The sequence below is a fragment of the Lissotriton vulgaris genome, chromosome 5 (genome assembly GCF_964263255.1).
Source record: "Lissotriton vulgaris chromosome 5, aLisVul1.2, whole genome shotgun sequence".
NCBI lineage: Eukaryota > Metazoa > Chordata > Amphibia > Caudata > Salamandridae > Lissotriton > Lissotriton vulgaris.
The window spans coordinates 654,813,326-654,836,836 of NC_141693.1; the positions used below are offsets into that span (position 1 = coordinate 654,813,326).

At 46.1% G+C, this 23,511-nt stretch overlaps 1 protein-coding gene across 1 annotated transcript in view; it reads right to left on the reverse strand.

Moving 5' to 3' along the window:
• Nucleotides 1-23,511, reverse strand: part of SH2D4B (SH2 domain containing 4B) — a 1,068,102-nt gene that overhangs the window by 500,862 nt on the left and 543,729 nt on the right. The window contains exon 5 of the mRNA XM_086920157.1: nt 7,738-7,890. Coding sequence (XP_086776283.1) covers nt 7,738-7,890 — 153 coding nt within the window. The remainder of the gene's footprint in view (nt 1-7,737; nt 7,891-23,511) is intronic.

A 23,511-nucleotide genomic window follows, 5' to 3' on the forward strand; every position in this document is an offset into this window, starting at 1 on the left:
TACCTGCTACAGCTACATGGTTCTCAGTTATTGACCTAAAGAATGCCTTCTTTAGCATTCCGATAGCCGAAGAAAGTAGGGATATTTTCGGCTTCTGTTTAGGTGGTCGCAGTTTCAGATTTAAACGCGCTCCACAAGGCTATTGTGAAAGTCCATCCATTTATAGTCAAGCTTTAAAAAGTCAGCTAGATTCCTTTGTCCTTCCTCCAGGTTCTGCCCTAGTACAGTACGTAGATGATCTTTTAGTGGCTGCCAATGACAAGGAAACTTGCAAAGCAGCTACAATTTCCCTATTGCATCATTTGTCTAATTTAAATCATAAGGTGTCTCCTTCCAAGATGCAATACTGCTGCCAAGAAGTGACCTACCTAGGTCATCTCTTGTCAAAGGAGGGAAGGAAGTTGACCCCAGAAAGAATAAAAGCAATTACGCAGATGAGTGTTCCACGCACACAGAGAGAAGTACGTGCCTTCCTAGGTATTACCTCTTACTGTAGGCAGTGGATCCCAAATTTTTCTCTTTTAGCAAAACCATTGGTAGCTTTGACTGGGAAAAATGTTCCGAGTCCGGTGCCATGGTCTGATGAATGCCAAGAGAGTTTTACTGAATTACGAAAAGCATTGTGTTCAGCTCCTGTATTGGGTACACCTGATTACAGCAAGCCATTCACGCTCTACGTTCACGAAAGAGAAGGTTGCGCGTTGAGTGTTCTGACACAGAAGTTTGGTGATAAACAACGCCCTTGTGCGTATTTTTCATCAACATTAGATCCGGTAGCCAGAGCGTTACCTAGTTGTTTGAGGGCTACAGCGGCAGCTGCGGCTTCCATTCGACAATCTGCTGGTTTGGTGATGAATAATATGCTAGTGGTCATGGTTCCTCATGCAGTGGATACACTCATGAACCGAACGAAGACACAACACCTTACTAGTGCGAGATTATCTGGTTACGAGCTGACATTATTAGCGAGTCATATTCAGATCAAAAGATGCAATGTATTGAATCCAGCAACATTGTTGCCGACTGATCAAGAGTCGAGTGATTCTGAGCCACATGACTGCTATTTCAAAACGGAGGAAGAGACAAAAGGACGTATCGATTTGAAAGATACTCCCCTATCCGACCCAGATGGTACGCTATATGTGGACGGGTCATGTTTTAAATTGGAGAATGGTGATGTGACTGCTGCCTACGCGGTAACGACTTTGAAGACGATATGCATAATCCTGGCAAGGGAACTCCAACTCCAGCTGGTCATTTCGCTCCTCCTTCCTGCCCCTTTGAAGTGATTCAGTTGGACTTCATTCACATGGAACGCTGCAACAATTTAAAATACGTCCTGGTGGTAGTTTGTGCTTTTTCCAGGTGGATAGAAGCATACCCACTAAAGGACAACACTGCCCTATCGACTGCCAAAATTCTTCTCAAGGAATTTTTCCCTAGGTATGGAATGCCACGGATTGTATGGTCAGATAACGGAAGTGAGTTTATAGGGAAAGTTATGCAGAGTGTGTGTGCCGGTCTAGGATTGAAACAAAAATTCCATAGTGCAAACCATCCCCAATCTGCTGGTTTAGTCGAGGGTTACAATGGCACTCTGAAGCTTAAGATAGCCAAAATACAAGCATCCACAGGTTTAGCCTGGCCAGACGCACTTCCTTTGGCCTTGTTATCAACGAGAGCAACAGTGCATTCTAGAATAGGGCTTTCTCCATACGAGATTGTGTTTGGCCGCCCGGCAAATATCTGGGGTGTGCCAAGGCCTAAACAATTTTGCTCCATTGAATATCCTATGTTGATAGACTACCTTTACGACTTGACTGCTAAATTAAGTCTTATTCATCAACAGGTCTTCGATGCTTTGCCAAAACCTCCGGAGAGTCCAGGGCATCAGCTGAAACCCGGCGACCACGTGGTGGTCAGAAACTTTGCGAGGACAAAGAATCTTCAGCCTCGCTACATCGGCCCCTTCCAGGTCCTGCTGGCAACGAGGACAGCCGTACGTGTCGCTGGCCGTAAGCACTGGATTCACGCTTCTCACGTAAAGCGTGTTCCTTTGCCGCTGCCTTACGACGACTGGGTGAAGAAGGGAATTGGTGCCTCCGAATCTGAAATCACTCCGAAGTTTATCCCTTTCAGCGATGCCGATTTGATTACTGACACTTTGAAACTTGACTCTTCTCCTGAAAAGACTCCTTTGAACACAGAACATTTGTCTCCAGCATCAGAAGAAACTTTGCTATCTGCAAACTTAAACTCTGCAACAGCTGCTAGTGATACACTATTTTCCGATCAGACAGTACCAGCGAAGCAGAAATACAACCTTAGAAGCCATAAAAAGGACAAATAAAGCAGGCAACTGCATATTGTGATTTTGATATATTGAACCTTTGCCTTCAGCCAGGAAGTTTGCTATTGTTTATTGTTTTTTTAAATTGCCTTGCCGTCTGGGTAGCCGTAGGGTCGTGGCTGTGTGCCTAGTTTGAATTTGCAGGGGTCTGACACAAGGTCGATCTTTCTGTTGGTTCTGGGAACTCCCAGGGCTGATAGAGGCATTTTCATCTACGTACACATCATCAGTGGTCGCGAGCGGATTGTAGAAGATGGAGCTTCCTGCGCTGCAACGAAAGAATGTGATTTACGTTCGCAGAAACAGACTTAATAGAATTCTTCACAGCAAATGTTTCTTGATGCAATGTGCCGTTACATTTTTGATTGTTTTAGCAACATTGGTGGGTGGAATCGTCTTTAGCATAAATTTGATTTTTGTGCCAGTTTCTACAGTACCTCCCCTTGATCCTGCTATTTCTACTGTTTCTTCTATACACTCTTTTCACTCGTTTCCGGAACATGAGCAAGCCAGACGCTCAGAATTCACCAACAACACTTTTGTACAGCTCTTGCACCAACACCAACTGGTAGTTAACACTACAGACTGCTGGGTATGTGGCTTGATACCTCACACTATGGATAAAGGTATTCCCTATTTGGTTTTGCCTTACAGCTATAATGGATCATTTCAGGCCTTCCAAACCATCTTTGCTTATGCCCTTGAAACCTATCCTCCACGTCCACCGCGTTCCACTAAATATAACTCTGCTAACAAAGCTTTAGTCCAGGGAATTATTGACATGGTCAAGGACGTCAATAATACTCCATCATACCCTAGAGACGAATTGCGAGTATATTTAAGTTGGAATACTTCAGAGTATCGCCTTAGTTTAGGAGAAAGCAAGCGTAAAAGCTCAACTCCAATCTGGGTCGTACCTCACCGAGGTCAGGTCTGTTTGCAAGGTAATGGGAGAAATCCGAGAGCTCAGCTAGGGAGGAGTGAGTGCGTAGAGACTTATGTGTTTCCGGCTAACTCTTCCCCTGCCTTTCTTACTGCTAGGGGTACCTATTTCATTTGTCGAGACAGAGCTTATACATGGTTGCCTGCCGACTTCTCAGGATCATGTTATATTGCTCGATTATTGCCTCCAACATACACTGCTTCACCTGATTACCACAGAACAAGAGTAGCGAGAGGTGTCTTCAGCAAGGAAGATACCGCTGGTCAGGAAGCTGGAGACTTTTTAAAAGGCTTCCTTCCGTTCTGGGGACCTATGGCCAATAGTAGAAACATACGTCAGCTAACACGGGTAGTTGAATCTACTATTACTGAAACTGCTGGTGCCCTTAGCAATCTGACAGCTGAGCTTCAGGCGGATAGGCTCATGACGTTGCAGAACCGTATGGTTCTAGACGTTATACTTGCAGATCGAGGTGGGGTATGCAGAATGATCCAATCGAGCTGCTGTGTCTTTATTCCTAATAATGCTCCAACAGTCTATGAGGCGATCTCTAAGTTGCACAAGATTTCAGACTCCATACATGTAGACAAAGGAAACTGGTCCTTCATGGAGTGGTTTTGGACTCTGATCTCAGCGTGGGGATGGAAGGTTCTAATGGTCATTGGTGTCATCCTAGTATTCCTATTCTCATGTTGTCTGATTATCCAGTGTGGTCCTGCTTTGTGTAGTCTTTGTGCTACGACTTGTCTCAGAAAACCACCTGCGTTTGGAGAAAAGACACGAGAAAGGATGATGATACAACAACATGTCACTGACCTGATGAGCATAGAACTAGATTCTGCTGAGTAATTGCCTATGTAAGGGCAAAAGGAGGGTCTGAGGTTCCGTGACGGTTCCGTGACGACTTGAACCCGTGTTTTCAAGTTTGTCGGAAATACCTAATATTGGTATCAGTGAACCGCAAATGATCCATTTAGTATATCCTAGTGTTTTCGCTATGCTACGAGCAAGAGCACTCCTTCCATTGACATATTTCTGATATACCCACGGCATCCATCTTAGATCATGGCCGCCATTTTGTGTTTCCTTGCCCTCACATATGCAATAGCATCTGATCACTTCATTCACTCCACTTTGATTAAGGACACGTAGCCTTAGCCGGAGATTCACCTCTTACATGGCACGTGCACCTTAAACCAGATCACGCTGTAGCTGCATGACTCGACAAAGGCTGCCTCCTCTGCCCGAGGCCAGTCCTGCCAAACTGGTCTTCGTGTCCATTGTACCTGATCATGATTAGGCGGCCGAAGCCGGTAGCCTTGCCCATTTACAACCCACAAATATCCCTTATCCCACTTTTCTATCTTCCACACCTGGCTCTGTTTCTTTCTTTCTGAATCTTTATTAGGGGGAGGTAACGAACTTTACGATGAGGCGGTCCGGGTCCTGAATGCAATATTGACAGGGAATTGTGACAAACTAGTGGGAACCCCTCTCTTCGCAAAGTTTGGCCTCAGACATTATCGACGGTTCCTGTGTAACGTCAAATATTTATTGTTTTTGACACAAAGGTTTTGGGAATGTATTACATGTAAAGAATTTGCCTCTAGCATAAAAAACCGTATATAAGGAGCAGCCCTCTTTGTACAAATCAAACAGGCTCCTAGTCTCTGCCCGTGTGTAGATTCTGTGACTTCTGTGTCCCTGCAGTAATAAACCTTTGGTCTTTGACGCCACCATCGAGAAGCCCGTGTTTCTGTTCATTTGTGCACCAAGGCAGGTGGAACTCCGGGGTCTTCGGGTGTTGTACCCTGACACCTCTGGACGGAACCAAAAAGTCCAGAACTCCACTTGCTCATCCCTGGGAACCCCTAGGTTGAGGGGGCACTGGGGTGCTGCAAAACATTGGTAACTTGGTAACATGCTATTTCTAGATACTAGCTCCAATAGCTCTACCAGCTCCTTTGCAATAATCCTTACTTTTACCTGTACAGTCCAAAAAAGAGTGGGAGAAATTCAAAACAACGACTGACCCCAATGTGGACCTTCCCTTGAACATAACATTGATGCCTGTGAAAAGTTGCTATGACTGTGGAGAATAAAATAGTGTAACACAAAGTATTGCAGGACAAAGTATAGCTAACACAATAATGCAGAATAATATATATAAAGATTGAATGTTGTACAGAAATGACCATTGAGAATGGTGCCACCTCTCAAACAAGGAATAGAAAAGCTTGTAAACAAACATCTCTCAGACTTTCTTGAAACAAACTATATCCTGCCCTCCATGCAGACTGGATTTCGCCCTGTGCACAGCACGAGATGACCCTTCTGGCAGTAGTAGAGGAGTAAAAAATGCAGCCTGTCCAAGGAGGTGCTGTAGCCATGATTCTCCTCGATCTTAGTGCAGCATTCGATATGGTGAATCATGACAGTCTCTTTAAGAGCCTTCACAGAGTAGGTTTCACGGGTCTGGCACTTAATTGGCTCACCTCCTTCTTGAATGATAGGGCCTTCCATGTCTTTGGTAGTTCCTGTTCATTGGACATCCTTGCCTTGTGGTGCAGAGTCCCGCAGGGCTCCTCCATGAGCCCAACACTTTTTACCTAGTATATGTGCCCATTAGCAGGCATAGTACAGCCATTTGGGATATCCCTGGTCTCATGGGCAGATGACACCCAACTGGTGTTCCTTCTAACCCAGGGAGGTGAGCCTGCATTCTACCATACTAGGACCTTGATTAGAGAGAGTAGCGAACTGGATGGCAGATTCCTGCCTTAAAGTAAATGTGGAAAATCTGAGCTGATGGTACTGGGCAATAACCTCAATAACCGCCTCAAGGTAGGTTGGCCTGATTGCTTAGGCACTCCCCATGCACCCAAGATGGTTATGCTTTGTGCACTAGGTGATAGTGAAGCAAAGAGTGACGACGCAAGTGACAAGTGGGTGAACACAGCGAAGGACGCAGAGTGACGCAGTGAAAAAAAAATATGTACAACAGCAATGGTTCTTCCTCAGTGGATGAGTCATTAATATTTGATTGGGAACCAAAGTACATGGTGCGCCATGAGTCGCGCTGTATTTGGGGTCGGCGGTGTTTTGATCCTATCTAGTCAGGATCTTCATCAGGACCGGGTTGCTCAATTAAATCAGTGCCGGCGTATACTGGCCGGTATAATCGCGGAAGGTCCAGTGGTGCGGCGAGGTGGGGAAACCTCTACCCTGAGGAGGAAAGGATCCGATGGTCAGTGTGGGCTCATCAGAGTCTGGGGAGGATTTGGGATAATTAGGGCATGGACGTGGACACGGAGCCCTGTGCTGCCCTGGGATACGTCTAGTTGCAGTTAAGGGGTTGGGAAGCAGGGCGAGAGTCACTTGATCCGCTGCCTGTGTCCAGTTAAGGTACCAAAGGATCGTTATTGACCGTCAGAGTCCGGGGGCCACAGGGCGGTGGGAGATCTGATGAGTAGATTGTGTTCTACGCCGCTGGCTGGCATTGAAGCACTTTATGGTGAGTAGCATGCAACGCTGGAATTCAAAGTTTGTGGTTAGTCCAGTAGTGGTTGTTGTTTATTGAGATTAATCTTGTGTTCTCAAGGAAATCATTCAATGCACTTACTTAAGTTTTATTTTGTTAGATTGAACTAATGGGATTTAGAGTTGATCCTTAGTGGGGACAATGTGAGTTCATACAAATGATTGGTGGGGTGAATAGACTAGAGGAGATCTGTTATTGTAATGCTGCAAGGATGTGCATTCAAAGAAAGAGAATCAGTGATCTATGAAATTAGATGGGAGAAATTTGCCGAGATGCCACAACAGAGATTCAGGCAGACGCTTATGTGACTTATACTCAGGGACAAGGCATGCATGAGATGGAATTTAAGGAGAGGGTCATTCGCTAGGAATAAGTGAGATTCTATGAAGCTATGCAGTCTGGCATCTGACAGAAGACTGCAGACCATGCAGGTAGAAGTTCTCTGGGTGATGGAGTTCAGGTATTTCTTGTGAGTTTGACAATGACATGGGGAGGGTTCTGCAAAAAGAGGAGTGGGAGGCTGGCTGGATTTCAAGCATTATATTACATTTGTGCAGGAGAATGTGATTGGGCAGGGGCAGAGCACCAGGTATATGGAATTTCTAATACACAGGTGGTGAGGGTATGTTATGCACCGCTCTACTGTGACTACCCTACCTCAGTGCTGCTGCAAGTAAGAGTGACCTCCTGGGTTAGCAGATCATTGTTTTCTATCATAGTACTTGACTAACAAAATACTTTGATCAGCCTTTAGGTGCCTCTTTCTTTTGTAAAAACTTGAATATCATAGGCTTCCCCTGAACATGCACAAAGGAATCACCTGTTCCAACAGGCACATTTACCTTGCCGGCACAGCATCAATCATAAGTGAGTTGGGGCAGTTGTTGTCCAATTTAATTTCACCCTCTCCGTTGGTCAGGCTGGCTCCCTGGAACAGGTTGCTCAGCCCAGCCACTTTACCTTTCTTAATGGCGCGCATGGATTGGCGATGGTATTCGGCACGAGCTCGCCTCGCAGTATGGCTTCGGGCTTCATCAGCTGCCTTAGATCTGCGAACTGGGAAAAAAGAGATACCAAATGCATTCAGTAAACAGTAGCATACTAATATAGCCTTAACTTTTGTTTCCCAGCATTATAGTGCAAAAGGCATGTTTACTGGCAGAGGGAACATATTCAAAGCATTTGCTTGTCCACAAACAACATTATATTTTCCAATCTCTCTAAAGAAGCATTCTCAAAATCACTCATTTTCACTATGGTCTAGTGAAATTTAATACAAACTTTCCTCCCACAAACAGAGATAAGGTGCAGCATGGGCAGCACATGTACAAACTTCCAACCTTCACACTGGTATCAAGTTCAGCAGAAGCAGCTCCAACAGCAACGTCTTCACTAAAACACATAGCACAAATGAAGTGCAAAGAGTAGCACCGTAATGTCCTCTGGCACCCAGATGGATGGATTACCATCTGCCAATCTCCAAATCTGGCCTTGAAACTGGAAGTAAAGAAAGGCGCAAGACTGCATAAGGAGCAAGGGGTACTGTAGAGAGGGAAATGTCCTTGGCATTATCATCATAAGAATACCATTATCACCTTCAGACCTAGCATTTATAAATATTTAAAGATATTATTTGCACACAAGCCCACGCAATAAGTCAATGGAAATAGATTCTTTCTCACCTGAGCTCAAAACTCTAAGAAATTGGGTTATTGGTTGAGAGGGGTGGAATCCCCACTAAGGCAACAACCACAATCATTGTTTGGGTGAACAACGAAAGTCACTAAGTTAACTTGTGCTTAACCCTCTGTAGCTTGGCACAAAGTGGTCAGGCTTAACTTAGAGGCAATGTGTTAAAGTATTTATGCTGCACACAAACATTTATAAAGTGATAGCACAACATAAGAAACATACCAAATGAATTTTCGAAAACTAGTGTAAATTGAGGTAAATAACTTGATACTGGAATGAGAAATCCAATCAGTAGAACCAGGGATATGAAATTCCAAAGTTTGCAGAGAAAATAGCACCTAATTGCACAAAGTGCCAATCATGGTCATCTGGTGGTACTAGAGAGGGTCAAAGTAACAAGTTCAGGCCAACCACGAGAAAAGCGCAGTTCGGAATACAGGGACCAAGTTAGTCCTGCTGAAAAAGTTACCTTCTCAAAGTCCGGCATAAAAAGTGACTGAGGCCTAGAAGAGAAGGTAGAGTGTTTTGGCTGGTCAATTCTATAGCACAAAGAGCAGGCTGAGTGTCGTGAGGTGTCATAGCACAAAGAGAGCATCGTAGACAGCCATTTCTGCATCTTTGAGTTGACTGTCACCACCTGCTGTTGCTCTAGCGCAAACTGCAGCTCTCTCATTGCCCATTATCACTAGAGGTTGCAGTAGCACAAAGAGCAGATCTCACTGGAGCTTCACATTGGCAGTCATCACGGGCAGCAGATTTTTGGTGCAAACCGACCCGTTTGCGGTTGCATGAGCCCACACTTCAGGATCTTCACCTTCTCTTGCAGAGGAGAACACTCTGATGCCAGCAAAGACCTTAGCGGGCACTTCTTGGGGATAAGGAACTCAATACAGCACATGAAATCAGGGCTCAGGTAGGATCAATTGCAGGTCGGGTTACAGCAGGTCAGCTGAGCAGTCTCCGGGAGGCCTCTGGAGCTTGTTGTGACCCTGTAGCTCACACAGGAGGTCAGCCAAATGACCCTTGAAGTCACTCAGATTAGTCAAGGATGACGGTAAGCAGGGGCAGTCTTTCTTATCAGACAGCAGAGTAGTTGTCTAGCCGCAGGACTGCTCTCTGGTAGCAACAGGTCAATCTTCTGTTGGCAATACAGTCCTTTATTTTGTTATGTCTACAAGCTCGGGAGTGTATGGGGCAAGGAGAAGTTCTGACCCAGACATCCTGACAAGATTGTCCATCCTGTTCGCACCTAAGCCCACTGTGAGTATTGGGCATCATGGACAGCCTTTTCTGTAGCTTCAAGTTGGCGGTCACCGCAGGCTGTTGTTGCTATAGTGCGAACTACAGCTCTCTCATTGTCGGTCATTGCTAGTGGTTGCAGTAGCCCAAAGAGCAGATCTCACGGGAGCTTCACAGTGGCAGTTATCAAGAGCAGCAAAGTTTTGTGCAAGCTGACCGTTTGTGGTTGCAAGGAGCTCAGACTTCAGGATCTTCATCTTCTCTTGCAGAGAACACTCTGATGCCAGTCAAGATCTGAGAGGGCACTTCTTGGGGATCAGGAACTCAGTACAGCAAAATACATCAGAGCTTAGTTAGGACCAGTTAGAGGTCCATTTGCAGCAGGTCAGCTGAGCAGTTTCAGGGAGGCTTCTGGAGCTTGTTGTGACCGTGTAGCTCACACAGAAGGTCAGCCAACTGACACTTGGAGTCACTCAGATTAGCCCAGGATGATGGTAAGCTGGTGCAGTCTTCCCTCTCAGACAGCAGAGTAGTCCTCTAGCAGCCGGACAGCTCTCTTTCAGCAGCATGGCAATCCTCCGGTGGCAGTGCAGTCTTTTATTTTATAATGTCTACAAGCCCAAGAGTATATGGTAAAGTATTCTGAGGGTCCTGTATTTATGCCTGGTGTCAGCCTCTGTGTGTAGGTCATCATCCGGTTCTATTCCCACATATGGGAAAGTTCTTCTCTTCCTCTATCAAGGTTCCAAGAAGCCTGGAGGGACAAAAAACTAATCTCAGCTTCCTTTGTGTGTGTTGGAGGCAAGCCCATTTGAAGTGCAAGTGGGGCAGGTAGCAGGGAGCAGGGAGCAGTTCTGCCCCAACCAACCTGACAGGATGGTCCATCCTGTCCACATCTAAGCCCTCTTTGCACATTGGGCATGGTGGACAGCCATTTCTGTAGCCTCGAGTTGGCGGTCACCACAGGCTGTTGTTGCTATAGTGCGAATTGCAGCTCTCTCATTGCCTTTCATAGCTAGCGGTTGCAGTAGCACAAAGAGCAAATCTCACGGGAGCTTCACAGTGGCAGTCATCACGAGCAGCGGAGTTTCGGTACAAAACAACCGTTTGGGGTTGCAAGGAGCTCAGACTTCAGGATCTTCACCTTCTCTTGCAGAGAACACTCTGATGCCAGCCAAGACCTGAGAGGGCACATCTTGGGGATCCGGAACTCAATACAGCGCATGAAATCAGGGCTCAGGTAGGACCAGTTGCAGGTCAAGTTGCAGCAGGTCAGCTGAGCAGTCTCAGGGAGGCCTATGGAGCTTGTTGTGACCCTGTAGCTCATACAGGAGGTCAGCCAACTGACACTTGGAGTCACTCAGATTAGCCCAGGATGACAGTAAGCAAGTGAATCCTTCCTTCTCAGACAGCAGAGTAGTCCTCTAGCAGCAGGACTGCTCTCAGGTAGCAACAGGGTAATCCTCTGGTAGCAGCACAGTCCTTTATTATTTTATGTCTACAAGCCATGGAGTGTACATTAAAGTTATTCTGAGGGTCTGGTTCTGCCTGATGTCATCCTTTGTGTTTGGGTTGGCAACCGGTACTACTCCCATCTGGGAAATGTCTTCCCTTCCTCTGTCACTGTTCCAAGAAGGCTGGAGGGACAAAAAGACTGATATCAGCTTCATTTGTGTGTGTTGGAGGGAAGCCCCCATTGAAGTGCAAGTGGGGCAGGAAGCAACTCCACCCCCAGCCATCCTGACAGGATGGTCCATCCTGTCCATACATAAGTCCTCTTTGAGTCATTGTCTATGAGGAACTGTGACTTACAATCTGACTTTACCTTTAAAAAGGATTTTGAATTACAAATAATTTGAGTCTAAACAGCTTATTTCCACCTACTCCTAATCCAAAGTCAGCACTTATTGAATATAATTAGGTAACCCAGTGGTAGGTGATGAGAGACATAGGTCTTACAACAGTAAAAAACAACGTTAGGTGTTTTTTACTGCCAGGACATGTAAAACCTAAGTACGCATGTGTTACTTTTTTAATACTATACACCCTGCCCTTTGGGCCATGAGGACCTACTCTGAAGGTGACATCAATATTTAAAAGGGAGGTTTAGGGTATCATAGGAAAGTTGGTTTCTGTTGCAGTAACCCCCCCCCCTTTTTGCTAGATTTTAGATGCGTTTTGACTGAGTACGCCCAGGGTCCCTGCCAATCAGGTTCCCAGGGCCTGTGTCCTTTCCTTACTATGTACCATTCTTTCCACAATAGGCACAACCCTGGCCTACCTGTAAGTCCCTTGTAAGGGGTACCTATAGTACCAAAGCAATGGTAGCCAGGGAAAGGCCTCTGAGGGCAGCAACATGTATTATGCCATCCTCAGGGACTCCTCAGGACAAACATGTACCACTGCTATTGCAGCCTGCGTGTTATGGTTCAGCTAAAGGTGAAGAGTCAACATGGCACATATCCCTGCGTGCCATGACTGCCTAGCACTGCATGAGGACTAGGTAAACCACCCTTCAGGCAGGGTGCACTAAACCTCACGTAAGGACCTATCTGCACAAGCAGACAGACCCCTGTAGTATCTAAGGCCATTCTTAGATATTATAAGTGCACAGCAAAGCCTTGCTGAGTATATGGTCTAGAAACTGCTCACTCCGAGTTTCCTAGCACCATAATAGCTTTACTGAATCCTGAGATGTTTGGTATCAAACATCACAGAATAATAAACCTGCACTGATTACAGTGTCAGATTTATTATTCCAAGCACTCAGGGGTCCCTTCAAGAGGAGACCTCTGAGCCAAGACAGGTTTCTGGACCCCTGGAGTGGAAGCCTTCGCTCTCAGGGCCCAGAAACAAAGCCTTATCTGGGCGGAGGTGTTCACACATTCCCATAGGTCAGGAAGAGCCCTCTGTGGCAGAGCTTCAAAGGCCTTGTCCCTTTGATACAGTATTTAGGGGGCAGCCCTAAACCCAGAATTTCAGAATTGATGACGTACGAAGACAGGAACCTAAAAATATTGCAGCAGTGAAGGCTGCAGGCCCAATTGACTTGTCCCCAGCAATGCTGGCCAGCCTGCATCTCCAAACTCCCCAGCCAAGAAAACAACAGCTCCAAACAGGATCAGCAACCTCCAGATTTGGTGAGGGCTGATCCCCCACTTCAATAAAGATTTGAGACTCCTGAGGATAGCAGCCCAGTGCACAAAAGAGGATCAAGCCCCTGCTGAACCAAGGAACCCTGCTCCAGTATTTACCTCAGCATCTGCCGTCCATGACCAGTGTCCAGAGGGCCCACCAGTCCTGAAGCAGCCCCCAGCGGCTCTGACCTCCAAACGATTAAGGGGTGTCACCTTGATGGTACAGTGTCAACACCTCTTAATGACCACCCCCTTCCAGTAAGGAGGAAACCTGACGCAAAAAGACACCTCTGCAGTCTATGCCCCTTTACCCTCCCGACCAGTTCCAAAGGTGTCCTGATGTTCTCCTGCATCCGAAGATACTTACCTGGCTGTTGGTTTCCGTCCCTCGTCGTTTCCTGAGTGGGACCTATTGTAAAGATGTGTGTAGAACAGCATTGGGTGGCTGATTCTGTGTAAGCCCCCTGCACCCAGCCTCAACTGTGCCGCTTGTGGTGTGATTTTGGTGCCGACTTGACGTTCCCCTTTGCCCTCACCTAAACCCCACAAGATCATTGTCCCAGTCTGATTGGCCTGCTGTGAGCAGCCTAAACATGCAGTGTCCCTAGCCCCATTGATTAGCATTTGCCCGGTACCAAATTTTACAGACCAGGTGAAGAGTCTGTTTAAACATTTGTTTAAATGTGTCTACGTTGTAGCATCCATCCTGGATATACATTTCAAAAGGCGAAAAATTGATGTTCTACAACACAGAAGAAGGATAAGAAGTAATACTCCTGGAGCATTTCTTCTTGAGAACTACAAGTGGTGCAAACACAGCCTGATATTCGGTGGCAGGTGTGACGCTTCCTCACGGTGGAGATTTATCAGCTATTCTTTTCAGTCAATGGATGGATCATGTGAATCTGAACTACATGAATTTTGATGAATGGGCTTATTTGGTCAATATTAACTGAATTACTTCACCATTACACTTACTAAGTACATATGGACAGTTATTTATTACTTGAACCATGAAATATTGGTAGCTTATAGTCTTTATGATTTAATTTCTACTATGTTTTCTAATATTAGTCGCCTTTGCCCCATTTTTATTCCTTTATTTGTTGCATTTTTGGTTCACATTTTGATGACAATGTTAGCTTTTCTTCCTTTGCCATTCTTTCTTTTAGGTCTATTTTAGCCTCAAATTATCTAAATGACTCCTTGGTTTTAGACATTATTCTTTGATGTTTTTACTTGCCATAATACATTATAGATATAACCTTTTAAGTCTTTTGGTTTGCCTCCCATTCTTTTTCGTGTGCACAGTACCCATTTAAAGAGCTTTGCTAGTGGACACAGCCAGCCGCACACTGTACTGAGCAGTGTTTCCAGCTCCCATGCTGGTGAATGTTCTCTTTACCAAAATTTTAAGGTCATTTGCTGACAATCTTTTGAGCCGTTTGACTCAAACCATTTGTTTCTTCAAGAAAAGCCTCCTGAATCACAATTTACTGTAGTGACTTCTTACACAAATTGATATACTGGTGTCTCTGTAAGAGTTTTTAAGATGACACCCTACACATCGATGTATGCAATATAGCATATTTAGTTACTTCGACTATCTTAATGTTTAGAGCAAACCTACCAGATGACGCCCATCGACATATGCAATTTAACATATTTAATAACTCCTACTATCTTAGAGGCATATTAGCAAACGACCAGCGATGATTATCGCTGGCCGTGCTCGGGGATAATAATATTATCGCAGGCTATCTCTGGAATTTACCACCCTGGTAGCGAGTTATTAACAACGCGTTTCTCCAGGGCGATAAAAATTCCAGAGATTGCGAGGTTATCGGCCTTTTGCGGGGAAAAAGGGTGCTAACATGCGATTATGGATGTTATCACCCTCTTACAAATAGGGCGCTGGTTTTATCTCCACTTTTTTGGCTTTTTGAGCCAAAAAAGCGTAGATAAAGCCCTTGTAAATATGACCCTTAAGGATTAGAAGTAACCTGCCAAGGTGGGTAAGCATACCCTGGTGTGTGTTTTGAAACACTTGCATGGCACTGTATGTTATGCACCTCATTTTTCTTGCTAAGTGCCACAGCTTGGTAACCTGCATGGACCCCCTTATTTGTGATTCTGAATTTTAGTCAACATAAATCACTCACTCATCTGTCTGAGAAAAGGATTTCTTTTCTCCTCCACTGTAATACTGATGACCTAATTTTTTGACTGGCATTGACCAAATCCTCTATTCATTAATTTACCCTTGATTGCTATCACTTATGCGGAGACCCGATTAAGATCATTTTGAAACGTCGACTAAATCTAAGTTTTCTGCTATTAGTCCTTTGATGAGGATAATGAGCTACAGTTAATTAGAACTGCAAATTGTTCTTTTAAATACCTTTCCTGGAAAGTCAAAATCTTACTCATATTTATTTATTTATTATTTATTTTTATTTTAGGTTTTTATAGAGCGCGTAGTCACCCGCGAGTATCCCAGCGCTAAAACCTCGGATTCCTAAGGGAGGGAGAAAAAAGAAGCTGTTGATGAATCAGGGGAAAAGTAGGGTTTTGAGGGACTTCCTGAATCGTAGGAGGTTTGGTTCAGCTCTGAGATTCGGGGGGAGTGCGTTCCATTTTTTTGCTGTGTTGACTGAGAAGCGGCGGCCACCTGTGCGGGCCTTCTTCACCCTGGGGACCATGATAAGGTTTCCATGTTCTGACCGAAGCGCTCTCGTCGGTCTGTACGGTGTGATCCAGTTTTTCAGAATTGGGGGGCCGGCGTTGTTCAGGACCTTGTGGGCCAGGCAGAGGGCCTTAAAAGCGACTCTTTCCCTAACCGGGAGCCAATGTAGTTTCCTCAGAGCTGGTTTGGCTGATGTTCTGGCTGGGGTGTTCGTAAGTAGACGGGCTGCGGCATTCTGGGTCTTCTGCAGTGTTTGGAGAGTGGATTCCGGTGCTCCGAGGTAAATGGCATTGCTATAGTCTAGCCTGGACAAGATTAAGCCTTGAATCAGCAGAAGTCGGGACTGAAATGGTAGTAAAGGGAGCATCTTTCTGCATGATCTCAGTAGGCCATAGCAGATGCCGGCTGTTTTTCTTGCCTGTGTCCTGAAGGTGAGATCTGTCTCCAGCCATACTCCCAGACTCTTAACCTCTGTCTTGGGAGTAGGGGGTTCACCCATACAGGCGGGCCAGAGGTTGGAGGGGAGGCTCAATGTTTTGTGGCCAAGGAGCAGGATCTCTGTTTTTGACCCGTTTAGTTTAAGGTCTGAGTCACTCATCCATTGATGGACGTTGGAGAGGCAATCCCGGAGATTAGAGGGCTCTAGCTTGGGGTGGGAGAGTGTTACCACCAGCTGGGTATCGTCAGCATAGCTGACGATAGTGACCCCGAATGGTGAGACCAGCTCCTCCAGTGGGGCCATATACACATTAAAAAGCGTGGGGCTCAGTGATGAGCCCTGTGGCACACCACACCGGAGGGGGATAGAGGGGGAGCGGCTTTCTCCTTCCCAGACTTGAAATGAGCGTTGGGAGAGAAAGGACGTGAGCCATTTCAACGCGCTGTCTTTCACGCCGATGTTGTCCAGACGCTGGGTTAGGACCTGGTGGCTGACAGTGTCGTAGGCCGCGCTTAGGTCTAGGAGGACCACTGCCACTGATCCTCCAGTGTCGATGATTTCTCTGGCCTTCTCTACAGCTGCAAGGAGGGCGGTGTCAGTGCCCTGACCTGGTCTAAAGCCTGTGTGGGAGTTTTTGAGGAGATGGTTTGCTTCAAGGAAGTGTGACAGCTTTTTATTTGCAAGCTTCTCCGTGACCTTACCTATCCAGGGGAGAAGTGAGATGGGTCTATAATTGGATAGGTCCGCGGGGTCTAGCGATGGCTTTTTGAGCAGTCCTTTGACGACTGCCTCCTTCCAGCTTTGCGGGACCTCTCCTTGGGCTAGCGAGGTGTTGATGAGGGCAGTGAGTTTGGCCATTATGGTCCGAGTAATGTCTTTAACGAACCGTATAGGAACTGAGTCACTGGGGGCGCCACTCTTTGTTGATGCCAACGTTGCTGCCACTTCCTCTTCGGTGACTGGTCCGAATGACGCTAAATAAGGCGTGTCGGGTTTCCCAGGGGAATTTCCTAACGAGGATGAGACCTTAGCTTTTTCTAAGGTGGCAGGGTTGGTAGCAGGAAGGGAGGCAAGGATTTTTTTGATCTTTTCGTCAAAAAAAGTGGCCAGATTGACACATTTTTCTTCTGCTGCTTTGGGGTCCAAGGGTATCTGCGGGGGGGCCGGAACATGGAGGAGCTCTTTAAGGATAGAGAAAGTCTCTTTGGCTGAGCAGGAGGAATTCTTTATTTTTTCCTCGTAGAAGGAGCTTTTTGCGTTATGGAGGGCTTGTTTGTACGCTTTCATGGCTGTTTGATAAGCGTCTTTCTCCGTCGCCGATTTGTTTTTCCTCCACGTACGTTCTGTCTTTTTGCACTCCTTCCTTAAAATGTTAAGGGGGGGAGTGTACCATGGAGCATGGTTGATCCTTTTGACATGTTTAAGAGAGCTGGTTAGTGGGACAAGGCTGTCCAGGGGGTTGGTGAGCCAGCTGTTGAATTCTCTATCGGCGGTGTTAGGGTCAGTGGAGAGGGGGCCAACGGATTCCCGTAGCTTAGCTTCCCATTCTTCTGGTATTAGCTTGTGCCATCGTCTGGTTTGGATCCTGGTTTTCTGTTTGGGAGCAGGGGTGGTCTGGAGGGACCAGTACATAGGGACCAATAAATGGTCAGTCCATGGTAGGGGGGTGGGGTCTTGGGTTTGGAGGTTTCTGATGTTGGTGAAGACTGGGTCTAGGAGCTGTCCTTTCTCGTGGGTGGCTTTTGAATTTAGAAGGTGGAGGTCAGCTGATATGAGATCTGCTAGTAGGTTGGCGGCCGTGTTATCCGCAGGATCTAGGAAGTGAAGGTTCAAGTCCCCTAGGAGGAAGAAGTTGGGGGTTGAGATTGATTTTAGAAGAATGTGGTCCATCAGGGTGCTGGAAAATTCTCCTAGCGAGCCTGGCGGTCGGTATACTAGAAGTCCCGATAGTGAGGTGGTTGGGGAGATCTGGAAGGTGAAATTGCAGTTTTCACAGTCCTTGACAGTGCCACAGTCGATCCTGCAACTGAGATGATCTTTATAGAGTATGGCTAGCCCGCCACCTCTTCCGACCGGTCTATTCAGGCAGCAGATTTGGTAGCCGGGAGGGGCTGCATTGACCATGTCGAAGTCGCTGTTAGGGGTCAGCCATGTTTCGGTCAGGAACAGGGCGTCTAGCGAGAGAGTTTGGGCGAGGAGGTTGATTTCGTGAGAGTGTTTTACCAGGGACCTGCAGTTCAGAAGGCCGAGTCGAAGCGTTTGGCCGCGTTCCGTGACCTCCGGGGTGTTACAGAGGATGCATCCTGTGAACGGGGTATCGTCCTTAAGGACGAATTCACACTGAGGATGTTTTTTAGTGTTCCAGGCTCGGAGCGTATCCGGGGTGTAGGATATGCGTTTCTGTGAGTTGGGCATAGTGTCTGGGCCTGAGGCCGTCTGGGCCCGGACGGGCCCAGACGGGCTTGCCTTTGGCGCGCCTTCGGCGCGCTGACGGCGCGCCCGCTGCGCCCGTCCGCTGCGCGTCCGGTGGTTGCACATCTTTTCAGAGGTGGAAAAGGGGCGTGTGGGCGTGGCCTAATAGTAGGCGTGGCCTCGTTCCTCGCCGTCAATGGCGGCTGATTTGTTTGTTTTGGTGCAGCGAAGGGTTCGCTGTTTCGGCGGTTTCTGGAGCACGCTCCGGTGGTGCCAGAAGGGTGAGTGTTTTTTTTTTAAAAAAGCAGAGATTGCTTGAAAGTGACACAGAGAAATACAAATTTTAAAAGTAAGTGCTCTCCCGGCTTCCGCCTCAGGAGTGTTCGAGGTTTCTGGGCTGTTGCGCTGTGAGCAGCGTTTTTATACTCTGTTGGTGGGCGAGTGGGCGTGGCCTAATAGTAGGCGTGGCCTCGTTCCTCGCCGTCAATGGCGGCTGATTTGTTTGTTTTGGTGCAGCGAAGGGTTCGCTGTTTCGGCGGTTTCTGGAGCACGCTCCGGTGGTGCCAGAAGGGTGAGTGTTTTTTTTTTAAAAAAGCAGAGATTGCTTGAAAGTGACACAGAGAAATACAAATTTTAAAAGTAAGTGCTCTCCCGGCTTCCGCCTCAGGAGTGTTCGAGGTTTCTGGGCTGTTGCGCTGTGAGCAGCGTTTTTATACTCTGTTGGTGGGCGAGTGGGCGTGGCCTAATAGTAGGCGTGGCCTCGTTCCTTGCCGTCAATGGCGGCTGATTTGTTTGTTTTGGTGCAGCGAAGGGCCCGCTGTTTCGGCGGTTTCTGGAGCACGCTCCGGTGGTGCCAGAAGGGTGAGTGTTTTTTTTAAAAAAAAGCAGAGATTGCTTGAAAGTGACACAGAGAAATACAAATTTTAAAAGTAAGTGCTCTCCCGGCTTCCGCCTCAGGAGTGTTCGATGTTTCTGGGCTGTTGCGCTGTGAGCAGCGTTTTTATACTCTGTTGGTGGGCGAGTGGGCGTGGCCTAATAGTAGGTGTGGCCTCGTTCCTCGCCGTCAATGGCGGCTGATTTGTTTGTTTTGGTGCAGCGAAGGGTTCGCTGTTTCGGCGGTTTCTGGAGCACGCTCCGGTGGTGCCAGAAGGGTGAGTGTTTTTTTTTAAAAAAGCAGAGATTGCTTGAAAGTGACACAGAGAAATACAAATTTTAAAAGTAAGTGCTCTCCCAGCTTCCGCCTCAGGAGTGTTCGAGGTTTCTGGGCTGTTGCGCTGTGAGCAGCGTTTTTATATTCTGTTGGTGGGCAAGTGGGCGTGGCCTAATAGTAGGCGTGTCCTCGTTCCTCGCCGTCAATGGCGGCTGATTTGTTTGTTTTGGTGCAGCGAAGGGTTCGCTGTTTCGGCGGTTTCTGGAGCACGCTCCGGTGGTGCCTGAAGGGTGAGTGTTTTTTTTTTAAAAAGCAGAGATTGCTTGAAAGTGACACAGAGAAATACAAATTTTAAAAGTAAGTGCTCTCCCGGCTTCCGCCTCAGGAGTGTTCGAGGTTTCTGGGCTGTTGCGCTGTGAGCAGCGTTTTTATACTCTGTTGGTGGGCGAGTGGGCGTGGCCTAATAGTAGGCGTGGCCTCGTTCCTCGCCGTCAATGGCGGCTGATTTGTTTGTTTTGGTGCAGCGAAGGGTTCGCTGTTTCGGCGGTTTCTGGAGCACGCTCCGGTGGTGCCAGAAGGGTGAGTGTTTTTTTTTTAAAAAGCAGAGATTGCTTGAAAGTGACACAGAGAAATACAAATTTTAAAAGTAAGTGCTCTCCCGGCTTCCGCCTCAGGAGTGTTCGAGGTTTCTGGGCTGTTGCGCTGTGAGCAGCGTTTTTATACTCTGTTGGTGGGCGAGTGGGCGTGGCCTAATAGTAGGCGTGGCCTCGTTCCTCGCCGTCAATGGCGGCTGATTTGTTTGTTTTGGTGCAGCGAAGGGTTCGCTGTTTCGGCGGTTTCTGGAGCACGCTCCGGTGGTGCCAGAAGGGTGAGTGTTTTTTTTTTAAAAAGCAGAGATTGCTTGAAAGTGACACAGAGAAATACAAATTTTAAAAGTAAGTGCTCTCCCGGCTTCCGCCTCAGGAGTGTTCGAGGTTTCTGGGCTGTTGCGCTGTGAGCAGCGTTTTTATACTCTGTTGGTGGGCGAGGCCTAATAGTAGGCGTGGCCTCGTTCCTCGCCGTCAATGGCGGCTGATTTGTTTGTTTTGGTGCAGCGAAGGGTTCGCTGTTTCGGCGGTTTCTGGAGCACGCTCCGGTGGTGCCAAAAATGTTTTGTTTTATATTGCTTTGTGGCATTTATTCACAATGGACATGCGCGGCACCATTACACTCCACTTGCAGCACATTGTATTGAAAATGTATTAAAATTGTGGATATATTTGATATATTTTTCCTTCCTCTATTAATTGTATGATTATGCACATATATGTTACCTTTGGCTACTTAAGCTATATGGTTTAATATATTCTGGTTTGTGGTTTTATTTGGTTAATAATACAAATATTATTTATTATGTTATTATTTATAATAATGATAATATTACAGCTGTTACTACTACTTCTTCTACTACTACTAATAATACTAATAATCGCAGTTTTATCGGTAGGAAACTGCCGATAGAACGGTGATAATGGGCTTGATAATACGCCCTTGTTAATTCTCATAGAAGCCATGTTAACACAAGAGCATGGGCTTCTATGGGAATTAACAAGGGTGTATTATCAAGCCCATTATCGTCGTTTTATCGGCAGTTTCGTGCCGATAAAACGGCGATAATTTTAACACCGGTCCTTGATAATATGCCCCCAGGTTCTTAGAATTGCGTTTGTTGTTTTTCTTTTCCTCGAGGTACAGCACCTGGAGTCAGGTGCCAGGTAAAGTCGCTTAGAAGGAACAGAGTGGTTTCTGGGAGAAAAACCAGGACAGTAGGCTAACAGGCAATGGGGGTGCCGAAGGAAATAATAAAGAGGGGGCAGGATGAGTCAAATGAGGGATAGAGGGCCACAGTGGGAGCAGCACTCCCCTTCCAAGTGGCAAAAGCACTGATGTGGAGAAGTCAATATGTTACGCATATACAGAAGTCCAATATCAGTGCTCTTTCGCTGGAGGCCATAGACCGAGGACAGATATGTGAAGTGGTTTATAAATGCCAGTGCTTTATTTGTAAAAGAGTAGGTGCCGGAGTTAAAGCGCTGCACAGACACAAGCAGCTGGCGTTATAACATGTCAAGCAAAATAATCACCAGAATGCCACAAGAAACCTGGTGAAAATGCCACACCTCCAAGACACTTGGGGGCATATTATCAAGAACCGCGTTAAAAATTATCGCCGGTTTAGCAGCAGAAAACTGCCGCTAAAGCGGCGATAATGGCCTTGATAATATGTCCTGGAGAATTCCAGTAGAAGTCCCTGATCTGGTGTGAACATGGGCTTTTATTAGAATTCTCTAGGGCATATTATCAAGCCCATTATCGCCGCTTCAGCAGCAGTTTTCTGCCGCTAAAGCGGCGATAATTTTAACGCCGTCCTTGATAATATGCCCCTACAAGTCTGAACATATCGAGGCACATCCACCCAAAAAAACTCCTGTCACTGAAACCAATTATTTTAGGAAGCATTAATGTAGCATTAAACATTGTACCAGTCTTACTCAGAAGCCAAGCAACCTATTCTCAGGTTCTTGCTACAGCTAATGTTGCCAACGTAATCCAAAACGAGATCTTCAAAAATATACAAGAACATAAATTCAGACTGAAATCCAGATCACCTTACGGACATTTTGACCGGAAACAATATGCAATTGTCCTCATAAAAAACTTGCCACCCGAGACATAACCCAGATTAAGGCTGGCCTCTAATCCTATGTAGACCTAATTTTGGATAGTCTTTACTACAAATTATTTACCCCGCAATGCCATTAGCATGCAGCCTTAACCACACATGCCTTTACCGCGCAAGTATTTGTGCCTTTATCATGCTTGCTTTTCCATGCAGATAAGTATTTTTAAATAGCATAATTATTATGCTATTAGAACACAAAGGTTTTATGTGAAGGTAATATTAAATGGAGAAAAAAGTAATTTTAGGGTTTAAGGGTGGGCAGTTGTAAAGGGAGGTACATTTGATGTTACGGTTATGGGGAGGGTAGGGGTAAAGGGAGGTAAGGGTAGGTTTAGGGTTTGGAGGTGGACAGTGGTATGGGGAGGGAAGCGTAAAATTAGGGTTTACAGCGGTAAAAGGTGGAAAGGCTGAATTTAGGGTTAAATAGTGGTAAAGGGCGATAAAGTTTATTTTAGAGTTTAGAGGCGGACAGTCGTAAAGGAAGGTATGGGATAATTTTGGGACTTAGAAGTGGGAAATGTTAAAAGTAGGATAGGAGTAAATTAAAAACGGGGGTGTGATGGGTTCCCCCCAAAGGAGAAAAATAAATTAAATAATAATTTAAAATGACCTTGGCTATCGGGTTGATAAAAGCTACATTTTGAGCTTGTTCTCTTTGTTTGTTGATTCAAAGTATTTGGGCAACACTTCAAACAATAATAAACTGTAAACACCACACAAAAGGATCCCACACCTAGAAAGAACAAGCATTTGCAATGCAATAGGTCTCGCATTTGCTAAAAGTTAGAGCTATTTGCATTGCAAATAATAAAGCAACGCCAATAGCTGAAACTTTCAGTATTTTCACACTTATTTATTGCAAATGCTTTAAGGTAACCAGATTGCTCTCCTTTCTGTCCATATCTACAAGGCAGTCTTCGAGACAAGCCTCCATAAGAAGGTTGGGCAAGTAGTTTACTGCAGGTACTAGCCCCCCCCCCCCTACCAAGCAACCTTGGGCGATAAGTGACTCCTTCCTTATTTAGATGACCTTCTTTGACAACTGGGACAAGTGCAACATTTTTTGAATTTTTCTGGAATAGATTGAAAAAAAACGGAATGTCCCAACATATCCGGGACTTCTAGTTACCCTAGGAAGTGGTCACTATGTAAGTTTTTACTAGTTGGATTTATATAGGTCCAGGAACTACGCCTCTTCAT